General features: G+C 38.0%; 1 protein-coding gene across 4 annotated transcripts in view; it reads right to left on the bottom strand.

Annotated features, from left to right (window-relative positions):
* Window positions 1-21,471, bottom strand: part of SNX14 (sorting nexin 14) — a 49,724-nt gene that overhangs the window by 573 nt on the left and 27,680 nt on the right. For all 4 annotated transcript variants that reach the window (XM_032683626.1, XM_032683624.1, XM_032683627.1 and 1 more), the window contains 12 exons: window positions 18,847-18,979; window positions 17,466-17,667; window positions 16,434-16,517; window positions 16,211-16,311; window positions 15,823-15,934; window positions 13,938-13,978; window positions 13,641-13,760; window positions 5,922-6,045; window positions 5,241-5,405; window positions 4,087-4,182; window positions 3,291-3,382; window positions 3,076-3,132 (listed from right to left, as the gene is read on the bottom strand). In XM_032683626.1, coding sequence (XP_032539517.1) covers window positions 3,076-3,132; window positions 3,291-3,382; window positions 4,087-4,182; window positions 5,241-5,405; window positions 5,922-6,045; window positions 13,641-13,760; window positions 13,938-13,978; window positions 15,823-15,934; window positions 16,211-16,311; window positions 16,434-16,517; window positions 17,466-17,667; window positions 18,847-18,979 — 1,327 coding nt within the window. The remainder of the gene's footprint in view (window positions 1-3,075; window positions 3,133-3,290; window positions 3,383-4,086; window positions 4,183-5,240; window positions 5,406-5,921; window positions 6,046-13,640; window positions 13,761-13,937; window positions 13,979-15,822; window positions 15,935-16,210; window positions 16,312-16,433; window positions 16,518-17,465; window positions 17,668-18,846; window positions 18,980-21,471) is intronic.

Raw genomic sequence — 21,471 nt, 5'->3', positions numbered from 1 at the left:
TTCCAAGGGACTGACTGCACATTTCGGCTCTTATCCTTCGACCTTGCTCACTTAACACGTGCTGCCATCAAACACATCAAGTGATCCAGCCTGCATCCGCGCTGGTACGTGGAGCAGGAAATACCTTTGAGATACCAATCTCAAGAGTGGAAGCAGATGGACATCCCTGCTAATGACAATTTTCCCATTTCTCCCATCGCAGTTTTCTCTGCCAAAGGAGCAGTGCTGGAAACAAAACTTCCAGGATACTCAGTTTTCCCTTTAAATGATGACTGACCTGAAATATTTTTTTGTTCTTCACTATAACTACAAACACATTTTGGCACGAAGCAACTCAAAAAGGACTAGTCTCTGCTGAATAGAGAGGACAGGCATTGATTCCCCCCCTGCAATATAACAGATAGCTAAGTAAGAACCAGTCATTACTTTTAAACTTCCCCGTTACAATTGTTAGAAGGAAAAAATTCTCTTTCTAAATGGCTTTACAGTCTGTTTGCAGTGATTTTGGGGAAACATTTTCCAGGGCTCTAGATGAAAACCACTGCCACTCCATACCCACTCCATCCATACCCTCTCCACCTTGCATTTCCCTTTTCAATCCTGGTCCCACTGCCAAACATCACAGATGCAGCACTTTGTTCTGTGTTGCTCTCAGTACATCCGAAACAGGAAAACAGCTGAAGTTCCTAGTTGAAGTATTTTTCTTCCTTTCCTCTACTGAAATCTGGGCCAGTGATTCCCTTGCTCTGTTCCCACCAGCTTCAGGCATAAGGAAAGAGGAAGCCCAGCCCAGCCCTGTTTCACCAGGAGCAAAGGTGGTATTAAAGGTCCCCTCTTCAGCAGGTGGTTATGAAACACTGCAGAGCAGTCAGGCAGTGTCACAGTTACACAGAAAAAAAGAATGGATTAAGAAGTACAAAACTTGATCTTGATTTGCATTAAATAATCTTTTCCTGATTTGTTTTTGAAGAAAAAATATTTTACCTCATTAAATATACACAGTTCTGGAATCACAGCAGGGTTGGGGTTGGAAGGTGCCTCTAGAGGTCACTTGGTCTAGACCTCAAGCAGAGCTACCTAGAGATGGTTGCCCAGGATCATGTCCAGACAGCTTTTGAATGTCTCCAAGGATGAAGACTCCACAGCATTCCCAGGACAACCTGTGACAGTACTTGGTCACCCTCACAGTGAAAAAGTGCTTCCTGATGTTTAGAGGGAACCTCTTGTGTTTCAGTTTGTGCTTGTTGCCTCTGGTCCAGTTACTGGGCACCACTGGTTCTGCCCTCTCTGTACCATACCCTCAGGGATTTACATAGATAAGATCCTCTGAGCTTTCTCTTCTCCAGGCTGAATAGTCCCACCTCTCTCAGCCTCTTCTCATTGGAGAGATGCTCCAGTTCCTTCATCATCCTCATGGCCCTCCACTGAACTCTCTCCAGTATGTCCAGGTCTCTCTTGTACTGGGGAGCCCAGTCCTGCACACAATATTTCCAGATGTGGCCTCACCAGCACTGAGCAGAGGGGCAGAATCACCTTCCTCAACCTGCTGGTAACACTCCTGATGCAGCTCAGGATACTGTCAGTCTTCTATTCAACTTTGTGTCTATCAGGACACCCCGGTCCTTTTCTGCAAAGCTGCTTTCCAGCTGCATAGCCCCCAGCCCATCCTGGTGTTGTTCTTCCCCAGGAGCATGACTTTGTACTTCCCTTTGTTGAAGTTCCTGAGGTTCAGGAGGTTCCTGTCAGCCTGTTTCTCCAGCCTGCTTAGCTCCCTCTAGATGGCAACAGGACCCTCTGGTGTATCAGCCACTCTTCCCAGTTTTGTGTCATCATCAGCCTGTCCCATCATCCAAAGCATTAATGAAGATGTTAAACAGGACTGGAGCCACAACAAATACCTCCCTAGGTACTGGTTTGCCTCCAATTAGACTTCATTCCATTGATCACCAGCCTCTGGGCCTGACCAGTGCTTTAAATGCCACTTGTTTTTTTCCATCATCAACTGATGAAAGACCAGTGTTCCTATATATATATATGTATATATATATACACATACATTACTAGCTGCTGTATCTATTACTGGACACAAAACCCGTTCAGCAGAGTAAAACAGCAAGTCTAAGTTAGGTCTTTTTTTCAGCACACAAGTCTCCAGGCTACTTCCTTGTTCCCTTGGTCAGCTGGGAAACAAAGCTGGGAAACAAGCTCTTTTGCTTGTTTTTAACTGTCTGAACACTGGCATGAGGAGGGCAGCTACAAAGTAGGTCAAACATGCTGAGCCAGCCTCATTTCAGTGGAAACAATGGAAGGTGTCCTGGCTTGTTCCAATATCTAATATTTGTTTCTGTTTATCACGCAAAACAAATCACTGTTGGCACTTTGCAGTTTTCAGACACAGGGTTCATGCAATCAACATTTATTGTTAATGAGGCATTTTTTTATTTGTTGGGTTATTTTTTTTTCTGTCTAGCTAACTAGCAAATATCTCCTGCTTACTATGAAGACCAAACTGTAAAACTGCTATGTAAAACCCTGTGAAGGTTTGATATACGTAAGTACAAATATGAGATGGATCCCAAACCTAGTGATATGCATTTATATAGCAATTTCTCTTATGCAAATTCTGTCTCCTTTATCTGGAAAGCTGGAGTTAACCTTGCAGTGACCAAACTAGGGCTAAGACACCCTCCTGCCATACATTCTCAAGAAAAATGCTGCAGCTTGACATGAGCTCTGCATGCAGAATTCCCTTCCTGAATTGGGAAATACACAAAATAGAGTGGAGACAAATCAGTCAAAGAGAAATGCACAGAGATCTTGACCACTGATTGCTCTGTTGAATTCTACTGAAAGACAGCTCATACTTGCTGTATGCTAGACAAATGGCCCTGGACTGATTTGGAAAGAGCTAATTAACAAAATGTAAGTAACCCAGCTTCAAATACTAGAAAAACACAGATTTCCCCCCAAATTTAAAATTATTATTACAAGGGAACAACAGCCAAAATGCACCAGTGACCAGACTCAATAGCAGCTAGAAGAATCCTGCAGTTCTTGAACAGAGTTAGCACATACCTTACTCAGCTCTGGAAAGAGTTCTAGAATCCCAATGTCCAGCAGAACATACGTTAACTAAAAGAAAAAAAATAAAACTAAGGACACTTCAAGGCAACACTACTGCTTTTTATTTTTAACTCTGAATTAGAGCCCACTCCTCTGCTATACCAAACATTCACTTCAGAAATCCTGAAACTTGCCAAAAGGCAAGTTTCTCACATCTTATGAGTTACCTGTTTGTTGAGCACTGGTTGCTGCAGTCCATCAAACAGAAGCCTGATGCCTTCATATTTAGCCTCTTCCCCAATGCACTTCCCTATTAAATCTAGACCAAATTCCAAAACCAAAATATACAAGTCACGAGAAAGCACTGTAAAACAGCTGTATGATGCAATTATGGTAGTCCAGTAATTATCAACAGAAAAACCCCAGTTTAAATTAAATAAAGAGTTCAAGTTTTATCTATCTCAAATGGTAAATGGAAAAACAAACACACTTTTGGTTTATCTTTTTTTCCTCACTTTTCTTCAGGGCTGCACACCTAAGTAATTATTACATTTTTTATAATATCAATCTATTGTCCTAATGCATGGTTTAATAAACCACAATCTGATTTTTTGAAGTTACATTCTGATTAAATGGGCTTCTCTCCCCTCATCTATACAGTGTAAGGAGAGCTCAGATGTACCTTCTGGCTTCAGGGTGTGCCTTTTTTAACCCATTTTTCATCTTGATAAAATACAAAACATAGGAACATTCTAAAGATGAAGAAATTATGATATTAAGTACATTTGTAAAGCTCTTGATTTCCATCAGCGTATCTTTATTAATTACTACGCTACAACCTTAGTCAGCAACATTTAAATGACTAAACTTAACTGCTGGTTTTTTACACACAGTATTCTGATCAACTCAAATCTCAGCAGCCCAAGTATTACTTGATTTGGGAAGGTAATGTGACTGTATTTGGGTTATATATCTGCTTGAGCAATTAACCACACTCATACAGACAGTCATGAAATAGAGAACCTGGAATGTATCTCATCATTTCTTCAAAAGTCTGCTTTGCTCGCTTCTGTTTATCCTGGAGAGAGCGAGGCTCAGTGTTCTCACAGAACACGGCATCTGCAGCAAAGACACATTGAAAAGAAGTCTTTAGGTAGCTACACATCACTGACATATAAATGTGTTTTGGATTGTGGCTTCAAAATTGAGTATCTTTTCTGTATGACCTTGACTGGAAGGAAATTCTAGCCTTGCCAGATCATAGTCTTTTGCTTACATTACCCTGATCAAATCCAGAATCCCTGCTCCTATGGAGGTCAATCATCTTTTCACAATTTGTTTCCATTCTTTTATAAATTTTAAAGCACTATCTTATAAGTTTGGATCAATTCTACTTTAGGTTAGTTATGATCTCCTAACTCACAATTTCCCTTATGCTTTCAAACATATAAGCAGTATTTACACTTTGTGCCAAAAACACTGTCTGGAACTGTCAAAAATTTCAGACTTACCTATGAACAAGAAAGCAAGAACCACTGTTCATCAGAAATAACAGGCGCTCAGTTTTGGTTTTAGGCTCTGAAAGACTTACTCCTGTCTTTTTTTGTCTTTCACAAGTTTTCCTTTTGGCTTGATAAGAACAGAGCTGCCTTGATGCCAGAGCTTCAGCAAGATTGTGGTTATTTAAATCAGACCGCACTCAGGTGGAGTTGTGTGGACATTTTTTAGATTTTTTTTAACCTCTTTCCCCTTCCCTTATTTGAAGGTCAAGAACAGTCAAGCTCTCTCAAAAGCCCACCACAACAAAGGGAACAAATAGAAGAGAAACAATAAAGGATTGTGATGTAGCACAGAAGTGAAGTAACTTAAAGACTGCATAAAACATTCATGCTGTGATACATTAAACAACCTTTATTTTGTTTTTCTTGTTCCTTGCACAGCTTAGCAAATTACTACTCATAATACTTTTTTCTGTAATCATCACTAACAGACAACATGGCTGACTCAGCGTCTTTCCACAACAAGCTTTTGTAGTCTTTTTATAGGCACACTTGATTTTTAAAACTCCACTAGCTTAGTAAGCTTTGCAAAGTTTAGTACTTGGAAAGTTCAAAGAAGGGATTTCAAGTATCAAACTGAAGCAGTACTTTTACACCAAAGATTTAACTATTACTAACCTCTCAGCAGTGTTATCAGAGAAACCAACCGGTGCTCCTCAAACAGTTGTTCTAATTTGTAATGCAAGTAATAGTCTGTGTATAGTTCCAATGTATTTTTGAAGAGAATTCTTCCTCCCATCAAGAGATGATGCAGCCAGTCAGGAATGCGGAAAACTACCCTACCTGCAATGTTACAGAGACATACATATATGAGGCTCTCCTGATACTCTTGACAAAGGAATCATTTATTCAAAAGGAAAAAAAAAAGATTGCAAGCAAGCAATATTTTAGTTTTGTTAGTGCAACGCTGAAAAATTGGTATTCTCCACAGTCCTTATCAAATACTTCCTTTAGCTATTTTTATTAATTAAATCATTCCCATTCCCAGAGTGTACGAGCAGCCTAGGCACGCCTGAGCAAAGCAAAGGGACCTACTCCTGTAAGTTCATAATACTGAGATGCAGAAAGAAAGAGACATAACAAAACAATTAAGCAATAATGAATGATAAAAAAAAAAGACATTCTCGCACCACAATAAAGTCTTCTAAGGAATGACTGTGTCACTAAGTTGTATAATGATAAGCTTGAAAGAGCTGAGCTGTATATGAGTCCTACAACAGAATTTTATTTCTTACCAAAGAACATGAACTTCACATTTGGCATGAAGTATATGAATAATTAAGAGAAATCACTTCTTACCAACATACATTAGGTAGTCATAGACTCCTTCTACAGTCATCATTTCCATGAAGTAGTTCTGATTTTGTCGCCTTTCTGTATTCTCAGACCGGTTTGCATTGTTCTTGAATAAATCATTAAAAAGCTAAAAATAGAAACATAAGACTGACATCATTTGCATTCAAAGGCAAAAGGATAGCAATCAGTCCTTTGGGTTGTTTTTTTAAAAAGAAGTAGCTTCTTTCCAGAGCTTTCAAAGAACTAAACACAGGTGTTGATTCGTTTCATTGTTTCTGGGTTTGTTTTTCTGAATTCTTCATCTTCCCATAAAGAGCATGTCACATGTTGCCAAGTTACACAACCAAAATACCTGGGTACAGACCAAATCAGCAGGGTGTCTGAGACATTAATTCATGAGTCTTTTTGCTCCTGCTACCTTCTTCCAACCTAAATGATTCTGATCCTACGACACTGAAGTATTTCTAAAAGTTCCTGTTGGCTTCCATTTTGAAATAAATACAATGGTTTCTGGACAAAATATACAATTTTTTTAATGTAGAGAAATACCTTTTCTCCCTGCCAGCTTGATTATTTACAGCAAAAACTTCATAAATCTTTTTAAGTTACTAAAGTTTGGGTTTCTTTACATTTATATAATTTCTCAATTAATATTCCTTTAGCCTTCTATTTTCCAATGTCATCACACCCCTCCCTGATCCCTCTATTTCCTTGGTTTTGGTTCTTTCTTAAAGGATATTATAATCCTTGCAATACCCCAAGAGGCTCTTCCCTGAACACCATAAGGGGTCCCATACCACCTAGGCAGTACTCCTTGCCCCCTCTGCCCTCAAGTCTGTGCATTCCAGCAGCTGTAAAGGAAAAACTCTTGGAATCCTGATGCTTTTCATATTTAATACCTAGCAATCCCTATTAACAGTTTACTTTAAATTATCTTATCCCAAAAATAGTTGATCTAAAGATAAAATAGTATTTATACAAAATACTCTGTATTACAAAAAGAAAGTTCAAAAGTTTATGCCAAGGTCCTAAAAAAAAATATTCCAGAACTAGAAGCAAAGGCAACATAATCACAGCATTCCTGTGTTGAGATGATTGCCACTGACACAGGTTTTTCTTTATCGCTCCCAAATTAAAATTCCGAAGAACAGGAAGTAATTTGCTTATATGTGGTTCACTTTCTGTACAGCAATTCTCCCTGAAATAAATAAAGCCATAAAACATGCAAATCACAAGCTCTGAATCATGCAAGTCTCTAAACAGAATGCTCTGCACTCTTAGGAAAAATTACATCAGGACATCTGGCAAAGACTCAGGTTATGACCTGTACTTCTTCAGGCCCTCTCTTTTGTTAAATGCTAAGCTGCTGGTATTATCTTCACAAGGTTCACTCAAACTAAACAACACCAGGTTATTATATAAATTACATGAAAGGGCAAATATGGTTAATGCACTGGGGGATGACTGGTATCCAGGAACGCAACAGACCTACAAAGAACACGTAATTATTCACGCCTACTGTATGAAAGCGTCCCTGGTATGTTGTTTAAAAAACCCTGTATAAACTGAAGTCTATATCCTCCTCATTATTGAAAAAATCTAGCTGAATTACTGTAACTTAAACAAGAGCCTCCTTTATTTTTTAGATAGACCCCATGACCTGACAGAGGCAATACAGAGCCAACTCAAAGCAGCCCATTGTGCAATGTAGGCACAGGTTCAGGAGTGTCTGGAGGCCAAGCTAAATCATTAACAGCAACCTGGTAGGTGACCTATAAAAAAAAAAAATCAAACGTGAAGGCCAGCTTAGGGCAAAGCTTTTTGACTTCCAAATGCCATTTCCACTTTCATCCCAAACCAGAAGAAGCATCTTTTGAATGATGCATGTATCTCTGCACATGGATAATCTGTCTTGCACCTTAAATATAATGGTTCCTTGATCAGAGTCAAGCTTTGAAAGCTCTGACTCTTGCATGTGGCATTTCAGAACGTAACAGCAGTACAACGAATGGTAAAACAGCTGAGCCAATGACCAGTTATTATAAAGTACATTTTTTGTACTATTCCAGTGAAAGTGAATATTCTATAGTCATTTGCAATGCACAGCAGCAGCCGTAACACAAAGTGGCATTACATCTCTACTTCTACGTTTTGTGCTTTCCAGAATTTTGCTTCTGAGGAAATTCAAGTGAAAAATATACAATTGGTTATCTAACACAAAAGTTGAGATTACATTCACAATTCAGATAAGCACAGGATTTTGCTTTGAATGTTTCTCTGCATGCTAATATTTGAGACTGGCAAGACAAACCTCAATGCTATCATTATTCACAAGTATCTTTAAGATTAAACAGTAATTGCAATTATAACCATGAAATATCTTAAAAGTCTTTGGATGAGGAAATTCCATGAATTGGTATTGACTAATAATGGGAGTCAAGCTCTTGAAGCAAGTGAAAGAAAAAAGGCCCGTATTAAGAAAAAGACCAAAGCAACCCCTTGTACAATAGGCTATTGCACCTTGATGGGAAAAACGAGGAAAGGAAGCATGAATGCTCACATAAAGTGCCTCACAGGAAAAAAAGAAGTTACGCAACGGTTAGCAAGCACATATGCAAACATACACCCGTATACATTCCAGCACAGGTGAGGTGTATAAAAGCAATACCATGACTATGAACAATATCCACAGCCAGCGGCATGAACCTCTCCCCTATTTTTCCTGCTCATTTGCGAAGTACAGAGGATTATAACAAAATGGTAAGAAGAAAGAATGTATGTAGTGCCTGAATCACATCAGTCAGCATAAGGAAATGCAATCATGTCTTTCCCCAAGTAACTATGCATAAACATACATTATACTGTCGGTGTTCCAAAAGCAGATTTTATTGCTGTTGGCAGGCCATCACAAGACAGCAGAACAATGCCTTTGTAGGTGTATTTTGCAAAGTCTGTATCACCTGAGAAGTTCTGACCTATTCTAGAAAGTATGACAAAAGTATCTTCAAAAGATGATCGAGCTTCTTACAGACCTTCTGAACAGAAACATGGCTGGGATAGCCAGAAACTCTGTTAGTGCCTATAGGAAGGGAGAGCAGGGGTTTCTGTTTGCTTAGTTTTTTTTAACCAGGCAGTTGGTACCTCTTTCAATCTAGTGGATCTGATAAAGGATAAAATCCAAATGCTCCCAGCTATACTATGGTTGACTATCCACATTCATTGTGTATTTTTAACAAGGAGTCTTTTCACCAATATTTAAAACACACAAACATACACAGGCACCAGGAATATTCAAAAGGAAGCAGCATGCAGAAAATCTGACAGAGGACTTACAACATTTCTGACTGAACTCAAGCTTTGACCTGCCCTGACAGACCTTCAGGCATTTCTTATTCAGCCTGCTGAGGTAGTCTGGGTGTACCCTACTCATGGCAACAGAGTTGGCAGCACCAGAACTGGGGAAATGTGCATTGTATTCTCAGCAGATTCCAACATGTTGAAACTGGAATAAACAGATCTGCTTCAGACAAGGTATAGGAGAACACTGTGGCAATAAAAGCATCAGCTGGAAAGCGACTCTACCATTTACCAAAAATCTGAAGAACTTTCTTACTATGAGATAACATGCTTTTTTCACAGATGGGCACTCAAAAAGACCAAAACTTTCATCTCTCTGGCTGCCTGCCAGATCCCCTCATTGACTCCATACAGGTAGTTCACACAGTCCTGGTAAAGACATCCACCTCCATCACCAGGAGTGAGGGTGCCTGGCTGCTGCACAGCATTTATGTCAGAGAATCACAGAATGGTCTGGGTTGGAAGGGACCTCGAAGTTCATCTAGCTCAAAACCCCCTGACATGGGCAGGGACACCTTCCACTGTACCGGGTTGCTCCAACCTGCCATTTAACAATTCCAGGCATGGGGATTCCACAGCCTCTATGGGCAACCTGTTCCAGCATCTAACCATCCTCACAATGAAGAATTTTTTCCTAATATCTATTCTAAACCTACTGTCTTTCGGTTTGAAACTATTTCCCCTTGTCCTGTCACTAAACGCTCTTGTAAAAGCCTCTCTCCAGCTTTCCCTTCAGGAATTGGAAGGCCACACATCTTCACAAAGGTGTCATGTTCTACCAACAGAAGAGAACTGCAGAACTGAACAGGTAAAGTCTATGCCAGACATATTTGGGGAGTAGGGAGGGGTACTACACCAGCCTACCTCTGGTCTGGCCTTTGAACTGAACACCCTTGGTGCCTGCATTCCTAGACAGAATTTTCCAGTTTAGTTTCATCTGAAGTAAATTCAGTTAATGAGTTCTAAGACAGATTCCTAGTATGAGAAAAAGTGTGACATGCAGAGGTGATCAAGAGATTTACTTCCAAAAAGCACCATCGATACGAACTAAAGTGCTCTGGCAGATGAAACCAGTGTTGCTTAAAAATCAGATCCAGGAAGTGACAAGGTGTAAATGGCCCGGTGTCCTGGTACCCAGCACAAATCTTTTCCCACGTGTGGGCTGACTTGAGAAAGAGAAAACTATCTTCCAAAGAAGGTACGAGCACCCCAGCAAATCAGCAAGAGGGATGAATTTCACATGTGCATGGGAAAACTCAGCAGAGACCATAACCCAGCACAACCTGGTTTATCAGGTCTCTAATAATTACCATTAATTGTGTGAGTGTGTGCGCCCTGGTTGAACTGATAGACGGCAAATTAATGAGAAAGTAGTTGGCACATGAATACCTCATGCATACTCGCCTCTGCTGGTCAAAATTAGTACTATAATTTGAGCACAGATATTCAGCATCTGATCACAGAACTGTCTTGCAGCCTCCCCCAAGGCAAAGTGTCTTGAGTGCCCATCATTAAATAATAATCACAGCTCTGCAGGAGATACAATGAAGTGTGAAAGTTTCCATCCATTTACAGCAAATGGCTCCCCAAAACAAAACAGATTTCTTCTGGGAAAGAAAAAAAAATATTAAAAAACATAGGCAGAACCAATTATTCATGAAAGAGCTAATTAGAATAAAGGTGCTTAGAAAACCAGTGAACTCGCTCTCACCACAGATGGTGAGAAGGAATGGAGAGCTGGGGCTAGCCTCATCTTTTTTGCTCTGTGCAAAGAAACTCATATCCTGTGACAAGAGCATCTGCTACAGGCTAAGCAGCACTGCCAGCAACAACGTGGCCTCAGACTCTACAAGCTTGTGTCTCCAGTGAACTGCATACACAGCCACTTGGTCAGCAGTGATACAGAGGTTTCTCCCACAATGATATTTCTGAAAAACCAGAAGGCAGTAAAGATCTATGTTTTGCTTAAGGAAACTTCAGTATTCCAAAAGAAAAGCCAAAGTACAGACAGCTCTTTGCATTCCTGGGATCATCATGGTTGAAAAGCATTGGGAAAACCTCATTTCAGAGCCTGAATTTCTGTACACATGTTCTTTTACAAGAATAACATGCTGACACTTCAAAGAATGTGTTTACATTTTAACTGAGCAATGCTTCAGAATGCAAAGCTGGTAGCTCAGGTATTTAAGTATGTTACACACATTAAAACTGCTAACTTCCACAGTTCTTGTCAGATCACAATAAAAAAATTATCTGATTGTTCATCCTCTGCTGTAGTGTGCTGTCAGCTGTTTTATAAAGAACATTTGAATTATTTATGCATGTACTCTGTTTCTAGCACAAGTCAAAAACTCTACATCCGATTTTTAAGACTGCTGATACATTTATACCCCTCTGAATAGAGAGCAATAGCAAAAAATATCTTAACCTTGGAAATAGTGTCCAAGGTGAGAAAGAACTTGAAATGAAGGATACTAATTTTGTGTATACGCACATGTAAGCTAACACTAAATATTGGTTGTAGTAATTCAGCCTTCATGTTCAGAAGATGAAACCCAAACAAATTAATAGATTTAACTGCTAGTGAACTTAATCAGTATAAACATTTTGTGGCTGTAAATTCTGTAAGTGTCATAACACTGTAAAAATGTCCATAGTGAAGGAGATCAAAAGGTCCATTTTTTCAACAGCCCATCATTACCAAGAACCATAAATGGATCCTGGGAACAATCATCCTAGACAGTACTTTTCACCAAATTCTTCCAGTCTCCAATTGTTTTCAACTAAAAAAAAAAGTTCAAGAGCTGGATTCAGTCTCTCTATAGGTACTCACCCTGAATACATTCCCTTTTTGTGAATTTGTCCTGTCTCACTTCATAGTTGTTTAACCTTCAAGTATTCACAAAATCTTTTGGCAAAGAGTTCCACAAATTTACTAACCATTGCAAGAGCTACCGCTTCTTGTTTTGAACACAACTCCTACCATCTTCATTTAGCGCCTCTTAGTTTTTGCAGTAGAGAGGGAAAGAAAATCCACCCCGATCTTTATCCCCTGTCCTCTCACGCTATGCATTAGACTTCAGACTATCATACATCTCCCACTTATCACTTTGCAAAATGAAGTGTCCCAGCTGATACTTAGTCATAGAAATATTTAGGTTCAAAAAGACCTCTAAGATCATTAAGTCCAACCGTTAACCCAACACTGCCAAGCCCAACACTAAACTATGTGCCACATCTACACATCTTTTATCCTAGGGATGGTGACTCCATCACTTCCCCGGGTAGCCTGTTCCAATGCTTGACAACCCTTTCCAGTATGAGATTTTTTCCTGATGTCAAAACTAAACCTTCCCCAGAACAACATGAGGCCATTTCCTCTCTTCCTATCCCTTGTTACTTGGAAAAAGAGACTGGGACCTGTGTAGTCCAGTCTCATATGTAATCCAACTCCTCTTCCCAAGCAAATGAGATAGCAGGAAAGCACATACTACCGAGCTTTCCTTTAGAACCTCTCATATGGCAAAGTGTATGCACATTCCATGTTTTGTCCTGAACCACAACAGCTCTGTAGCACTGAGTTTGGGTGTTTGAAATCTGAGACCAGAAACAACAATCCTCTCTAAATTCCACAAATACATGATCACTCTAATGCAGTCCAACACAGAAATATGAAGACTAACATCTTTCTAAAGCCCCTGAAGCTAGCAGAAATCTTCACATTATGCTTTACCAGGCTCTAACTACAAATACAGGAAAACAAAGAAAGGAACTATCTTTACCTGCAGACAAGTAAAAGATTGAAACTGGTAAGTGCTAAACTCTCACTGTGCCAATGTTAGAAAAAGTAACTATGCACGAAGTGATACAGTTAACCTATTATGAATGTCAGACAAGGATGAACACTTTGAAGGCAGATAAACAGGTACCTTGACAATTTGGCTTGTAGCACTTTGATAAGTCACATTTTCATCAAACACTCAAGCTCTTCACTTTGAAAAGGAAGCTTCCTGAAGACACTAAAACATTCCCCGTTTTACACCTTTGCTTTCCCCCCTTCTTCTCCTCCCTGTACTTCACAGGCTCTCTACTTTGTTTCCTCATCTCCAAATACACCAAGATGTAAAAAACAACAGCAACAACAAAACTTGCCCACAACCCTCAAAAATCATTCAAAGGTATTTATACATCAGAAGATGACAAAAGATCCCTCTGCTACTATTCTCTCTCTTGTACGAAATGGCAACACAAAATAGGTAAATTTTTATATTTATGAGAGGTTTTTTTGTTTATTCTTTCCATTTTCATGGTATGGTCAGTCTTACCCACTCCTATGAAGTGGGAAAGGAACATGACTTACTATACCTTCTTATTATTCTCAGAAGTGGGACTCAAAATGGTAAGTTCAGGCCTACTTGGTTTAGGCTTGGGAGATTCACAGGAGTTGATAAAATTCATGATGAACGGCTCCAAATGCTGACCTTTCTGAAAAAAAAAGATATGAGTGACCTGTCACTTGAATAATTATGGGAAAACGAAAACTAAACAAGAAAAGCATTTTCAAACCAAGTGTTGAATAGCCTGTAAGTTAGTAATCTTGTAAAATTAGTTACTGAAGTTATTTAGTTATTATTATGTTGGCAACCTGAAAGAATTACTCACCTCTTTCATGAGTTTTCCTGGAACAGATTTTATGATTTTACCTATAATTAGAAATAAACAAAAACTTTGTTATCACTGTCTGATTTAAGAGACCTTTTCCTCTGCTACATTTTAAGTACTTACTGTCTAGTCAGTACTTAAAAACACAATTTTTTTAAATCTGATTTTTTTTTATCTGGCACAAAAAGCTAAGAAAATAGTCTTGCACATAACCATCTTGTAACTTACTGCTTAGTGTTCTTCAAGAAAAGATACTTAAAATACTAAAAATATACAGATTATTATCTGAGTACTTAAAAAAAGTTCTCGCAATGAAGTATTGTAAATCTACCTTTTAATTTTTTTAGAGGCTTAAACATAAATATCTATATATGCATATATATACTTATATACATGCATATATTTTTTATATATATGTGGTATATATAAAAATAGCAGCATAACAGCAATACTACTACAACACCAGGTACAGGTAAAATTCCCTGTCCTTAGGTTCTTCATAGAATCATAAACACTCATCACAGAAGAAATCAAGATAACCAAGATTCTCCTCTTTCCATGAAAACATCAACTAATCTGGAGGGATTCTGGGGAGATCCAGCCTCAAAAACCCTTCTGAGTAAAATTTTAGAAATTGGACAGATTACAGCTGTGGCCCTAAAAATCAGCTCTTCTGTCCTGATAAGGCTATCAGGATATGGCGCAGTAACTTGGAATACTGAAAAATGAAAGTGTCCAGGACTAGTTTTATTTTAAGCATTACATTTACTGTAATACTTTTTTATCTACATGTCATTAAATCTGAAATTTACATCGGAAAGTATGTAAAATGATCAGATGATAATAATAAACACTCTCATCCTCATAAAAAGCCCTATTGAAATGCCAAGCCTTGTTATAGTGCTGTTTATGGAAGTGAAGCACAGTGTCAGGCAGGAAATGCATTACAGTAAACACCATAATTATAAGCTTTTTTTAAACAATGTACGGTTGAATCTAGAAGAGAGGTCTGAAACAAAAACAAAACCTTTCAACTGAATGACAAAAAGTAAAATCTCATTCAACAACTCATAAAGCACATTAAGCCCCAGAAGGTTCACACCAGGACCAGGAGATGCAGAAATGCAGTGACAGTTCAGACATGGCTTTTGGTACCACACCAGTGCCAGAACAAATAAGTGGTACAAGACATGAGGTTGACCTCACCAGCTCAGGCCCACTATTCTGAGACAGCTACACTGCAGCCAAGCTGTAAAGTCACACTGCAGTCTACTTTTTTCATTTATTATGAACTCTTACATTAGACATCACAAATCTCGCAACTTCTCAATTTCCATTTGACCTGCCTATATCACACCCCCCCCCCACTGCCTCAAATCTATTAACTAGTTCATGTTAAAAAAGATCTTAACACTAACTAAGACTAGAAATATCAAATATTGTAGGCTTTCAGAATAAAATAAACAGATTTTAATCAACTAAACCCCAAAGATAGTTTTATATTAAAATTCTTCATACCATCTCATCTGTAAACAATGACTGACTCATGTAGATTTGACTTGTGACAATACCGTAAATCTTCTTGAATGATGAAATTTATTAACAGAAATCTTATCATCTTGCTTTCTGACACAAAAATTCAAAAGCAACCACAAATGCCTTTCTTCATAATTTCAAAAAGGTCTTTTTTCTTCAAGAAAGAAGTATCAGCATATCTTCCTTGCTGAGCTGTAATTTTAGGGGCTGTGAAGGAGCAGAGTTCTTATTTTCCACATCCACAAGAATGATCTATTCATTACTACTATCATTCAGAGAATCACAGAACTCAATCACAGCATCCACAGTATTACTATTTGTCAGCATAAACAAGTAGTATATTACATACCAAGATTCACATCGGGCAACATTTTATCAAGAAACTGAGTCTCTCCTCCATTAGGGGACAGGAAATCAGCTAAAAGCTGGCTGTTACTCAGTTCTGGATGTTGCAGAAGTTTCTTTGAGACAGGAGGAAATAAAAAAGTACTTTAGTCTCTAAAAATCAGTTTCTCTATAGCAAAAATATATTCAAAGAGCATTATATTGCCATAGATATCGTCATTTGCAATAGATTTCTGTTTTCAGTCACTTTAACATGTTTTATTTGCCCAGCTGAACCCTTGGACAAACTCTATAACAAGTTCTTGGAAACAAACAAAAGAAGCAGATATTCTTTTACTAGTTTTGTATCATTAGTTTCAGAATATTCTTTAGTCCAAATGTTTTTTTGATACCTGCAGATATTCCTGAAACTCCTCTCTCTTGGATTTTAAGAACTCATAGTTCTTGGGGCCAATGATTCGCTTTGAGGGAAGCTGAGCATCAGGAAACGTACCTAACAGAGATAAATTATTCTTGTAATGCAGTAAACACTGGTTTCATTGTAACACATGATAATCATAAGGAATGATAATCACAGCAGGGGAAAAGTGGCTTTTCAGATGATGGAGAACATACCATGAAATTCTGTAAGCTTCGACTCAAGCACATAAAATTCTAGATACCTCCTGTAGACAGACCAGTGTTCAGGTTCATGTCCAACTGGGGAAAAAAAAGTTAAAAACCAGGTTTTATGCCACGAGAGAGACAAATTAGCAAAAGGAAACGTATGATGGATTATTACAGGAAAAATCTCAGTGACTTTAGTCCCCTATATTGTAGTAACAAACTTCAAGATACTTTTAGTGTTAAACTGAAATGTATAACTAGACTATAGATAGATATGGTAGACAGATATGGTACTAGCAAGGCAACTATCACATCATTTAGGGGATTCCTAAAATCTAAACAACTAAGTGCTCCATAACTTCAAAATTTATGTTAGATCTATTTTCAAACTTTTAACCAAATTATTTACAGAAATAGTACTTGTTGAATACAGTCCTCTGTATCATCAGCTTGAACGTTGATCATTCTTAATCCTGGAAGATATCACTAAATAACTCTTAAATACTTTCTGCTTACTGTGCTTATTATTGGTCTCACTAACACAAATCCACACAGCCTCTGGATGATGCTGTTTGCCCTCACTTCATATGGATATATTGCTGTCTAGATACTGATAAACTAACTGTAAGCCAGGACGGTTCCTAATAAGCAAAACATTTTAATTTTCTAAGAACTACATTTTAAGGTTATATAAAAAGTTATTTATTTCTCATTATTCCAAAGTTCAGAGTAGGTGAAAGAAAAATAAGTCAGGTGCCTGCTAATGTGAATTGTAGGATAAATATTTTTGGAAAGAGAACATCTCGAACTCTGGCAGAGAGTCTAAATAGAACTGATTCATGCTGAGGAATCAGTTCTCAACTTGCAAAAACGAAATGTGATCATTTATTTCTCTAACACACTTCCTCAGAACTTTCAAGCCATTATTTTGAAATCAGAACACATATGCAAAGCACACTGCAAGAGCTATCAGAAGAGAGCATGCTATAATAATTTTGAGTTCACTTTTAAATGACACTGTTTTTCCACAACATTGCATACCTGCCCTTCTATCATTTCTCTCTACATCAATGCAGAATACAGGAATTCTCTCCTTTCTGTCTTTTCTTTCCAGGGAGGGATCATCAAAAAAATCTACATATGGGATGCTAATTTTCCATGCAGCAAGGTTGCGGGGTGTATTTGGGGTAGTAACAGCCTCCTCAGGGGAATCATCTTCCATCACCATAACACCTTCTTCAATCTGTAAAGATTCAAACACAAAGATCTCTATTTTAAACACAAATATTTCCGTTTTAAACACACAGATTTTCTATTTTAACTGGTACAAGTGACCTCTCCAAAACTTCTATAAGGTAATGAAACATAAATCAAGTTTCAAGTATGTGTCACTAAGTAATAAAAGAAAAAAAAAATCATTTTATTAATGGAGTTCCCATGTAGATTAATTTCTGGGTTTAGATCCGCTGCAAATTAATTTGAAATTAGCAACTTTTAGTGAGATCAGAAAATTTTTACAGTGCTATCAAGTTCCATAGATGATACTTCAGAAAGAGGGAGCGGGACACAGAAGTACTGAAGGAGAGACAGCTGGAAGAAAAAAAACCAAATCTATCTAGAGTTCTAAGTTGTTGAGTGCTCTCACCTTTTTCTGAAAACAATTCTGAACCAGGTGAATAAAACAAACTCACATCTACACTTTTACCTTCAGGTTAAGCATAGGAAATAAGCTAGCAGTTTATCAAGGTGATGAACACTTAAATGTTTTGGTTGTTAGGAACAGCTCAAAAGATTGAACTGACAGACACTCTGTAAAAAATACGTGGCTACCTACAGCTTCTGACCAATTCCTTCCTCTTGCCTTTTAAAATTTTCCATTTGTCCCCCAATTGTGCTTCAGATAACAATGTCCCATGCAATAAATTCTACTATTGGCTCTACTCATGGCTGTTTACATGGAAGAAAAGCATTGAGGGAGACACCCAAGACAAATGAGAAAGGACTGCTGGCTCCTGTCCTTCAGAGAAAAAGCTGCACAGACTAACTTGACAGCAATTTCTCCACTACTTTATGGTTTTAAGGTCTTGTAGCAAACTTCAGAAGAGCCATGTAATGCAATCCTACACATGCCATTTTATAAATGTAGGTAATAAGGCACAGTAAGTTTTTAGAGAAAAATTCATTGCCTACAAAAATGTCTGACTGCTACTTTTAATAATTCTATGTACTAAGGCAATAAGCTCAGAGGTACACTAACTGGGAATGTGGCCTTGCCTTTGAATGAATATGGGGAATACAAAGCAACTGAATAAGAAGCCAGTACACAAGAACTTTGTAGCGAGGATGGCAGAAACTTAACATTTTCAAATAAAAAAGGAAAGAAACCAAACCACCCCAAATCAACAAAGATGCTTTTACTCACAAAGTCATCTTCTCCTTCGTTTAAGTTATAGTTCGGCAACATAGCTCCTTCCATGGCAGAACTCTTGAATACACCTTTTATTTTGTTCCCTATTTTGCTGATTCCAAATGATTCTCCTCTCTTCTGTGTGGTCCTAGAATCATATAAGCCACAGTTCACAACACAAGGCATATTATTACACAGCTGCTCAGTAGGCCAATGCACACCATTTGCAGATAAGACAAACAACTCTATAAACAAGTAGACAATATATTTACAGTTCCACTTAGGTTAAAATTTATTTATTTATAATTCTGTTCTCTGATCAATCAGCAAAATTTCTTGATTACACTTTTAAGAGAGACGAGATTTCCATATGTTTAACCACGAGAAAACTCTTGGAATAGTATCCTAGTAATTCAGGACATAGAATAAACAATTAGCTAGGTAAAACAACTTTGTTTTGACAGCAGAAACTGTGGTATTGCTACAGGCATGCACATCGAGAAGGTCAATAACTTTTCATGTACTCATATTTAAATATTTATCCACTCCTGCCAAGTACTTTAAATGCTGCAGTTAGATGAATTGTCTTAATGGACTTTTACAAACAGGTATCATTCAAGATAGATCTCAATTTTTAAGCAGTAAGGACAGACAAAAGGAATGTTCAAGGAGCAAGACTGAGCATGAGAGAAAAAACAGATGCAACTGAAGAATCTTGGCTTGAAGAGACAGTCTGACTGAAAGATGAAGACTTTGTAAGGTCTCGTCACTTAGGACAAAGCATCCAAAAAGCAACAAACAAAGTACAGAAAAAGAAAGGTACTTGGGTAGGAAGTACACTCCTTACGGAGAGAACAAATTTTGTAGCATTCTTATGCCTTACACAAGTCCTGACACTAAAGATTACTTCTTGCGTAGAAATACCAGTAATTCTGGAAAGAAAAAAGTTTCTGTTGAATACGGAATCAGCTTGCGGTTACTTAGGGTGATTCGATATATGCAGCTGACAGGCAAGTTAAAAACTGATGCAGTGAACTGCAGAATCAAAGATTCAAAAGAAATGTATAGACTGATATTAAAAACACAATTGGTACTTTGGAGGACAAAAAAAAATCCTGTTTCTTTTTCCTTTAAAACAAAAAATTACTGACTACTGAACAGCAGTACAAACAGAACAGTAGTGATCAGCGGATTAAAAAAATCTTCACTGCCTATAAAACCATGCAGACAAGATCAACTGCTGACTCCAAACATACGTGTGTGTTACTAATGATCTTCCTGTTTATAATTTTACACAGACTGTGTACTTGACTAAAATTGCGTAATTTCCAAATCTTTTGCTTTTTGTATCTCATATTATCACGAGCTCCAAAGCAGACTGGAACCATCTATCTTACTTATCTCTGCTATGCAAAGATAAGGTTGCTTGGCTGCTTGTAGTCTAAATCCATGCCTGAACAATTTTACTCAATTTTTAAACACCCTGTACTACACATTACCATGTTGAACTGAACCGTTTCATGTTGCTACTTGACTCTTGTTCAAGTGCTTCAACACTGGGTTAGAAAATACAAATCTCAATCAGACAAAACTAGTTTTTCTGGAAGGTTAACAATTCAGACCTCTGTGTTGACTCTTAAAGGAAATTTTCATCATTGCTGTGAAAACCTGTGCAATTCTCAAGAGCTTCAGCAAAAACATTAATTTGCACAAGCTCTGTGATTTGATAGGAGTACTCCAGGCTCAAAGCAGTTTTCCCACACTGATCATGCTCCAGCTGAAGGCAGCATACACCTGTGCCTGTACTGAGCTGTATGGGGCCAGGACTCACCCTGACAGCTACGAAACCAACACTTCAGCCCCAGTGCTGAGCCCAAAGATTACACCAAGTGAATAAAGAGCAATCACTGAACTGGACAAGTATAAAGTGACAAACTAGGATGGGATTCCCTTCACAGGAAGAAATAAACTCAGAACAAACACTGGTGAGTAAGAGGGTACACAGAAATTCTCCATATACGGAGAGAACATACGAGTGGTTTGGTAAAAGTCCTTGAGCAAGCACACAGAGCACAAACCACATTAGATGAACATGGCAAAAAATCTGTGGATGTTGGATATGGACAGACAGCAGGATGACTGACATTTTGAAGAAACGGAGTAAGAAAAAAAAATATATACCAAAAACAGGCATTAGGATAAAAATCTAATATATTCACTGGCTAAGCAGAATAGGAGAAAGAACTTGATGCTAGGTAGGAGAAAAGAGATGGGACTAGGATGGGGCAGGCTCAAGACATGAGGGACCAAAGAGGACAGCAGGTAGTTAGTTTAGAATAGAGATTAGAATTTTTAAGACCTGTCAACTCTGCTACTGTCAACAAATATATATATATACAAAACTCGCTGGAAAGAGTATCCCACTCCCTCTGGTGCTATTCCACGTAATAGCATTATTAGATGGTCATTCTATAGTTTGCTTTCTTGACAGGGCCCTCTGTGGAGAGCCTAAACGTTCCAACATTCCTGATGAATGTTGGAATATGACAACAAAATATTGGAATACTTTTTTTTGTAAACATTTCAGGAGTCACACAAACCCAACATTAAAAAAATTAAAATTATTGTTCACTCTATAAC

The sequence above is a fragment of the Chiroxiphia lanceolata genome, chromosome 3 (genome assembly GCF_009829145.1).
Source record: "Chiroxiphia lanceolata isolate bChiLan1 chromosome 3, bChiLan1.pri, whole genome shotgun sequence".
Lineage (NCBI taxonomy): Eukaryota > Metazoa > Chordata > Aves > Passeriformes > Pipridae > Chiroxiphia > Chiroxiphia lanceolata.
Note: the sequence above shows the minus strand (reverse complement) of the source record. Positions and strands in the feature narration are given on the sequence as shown.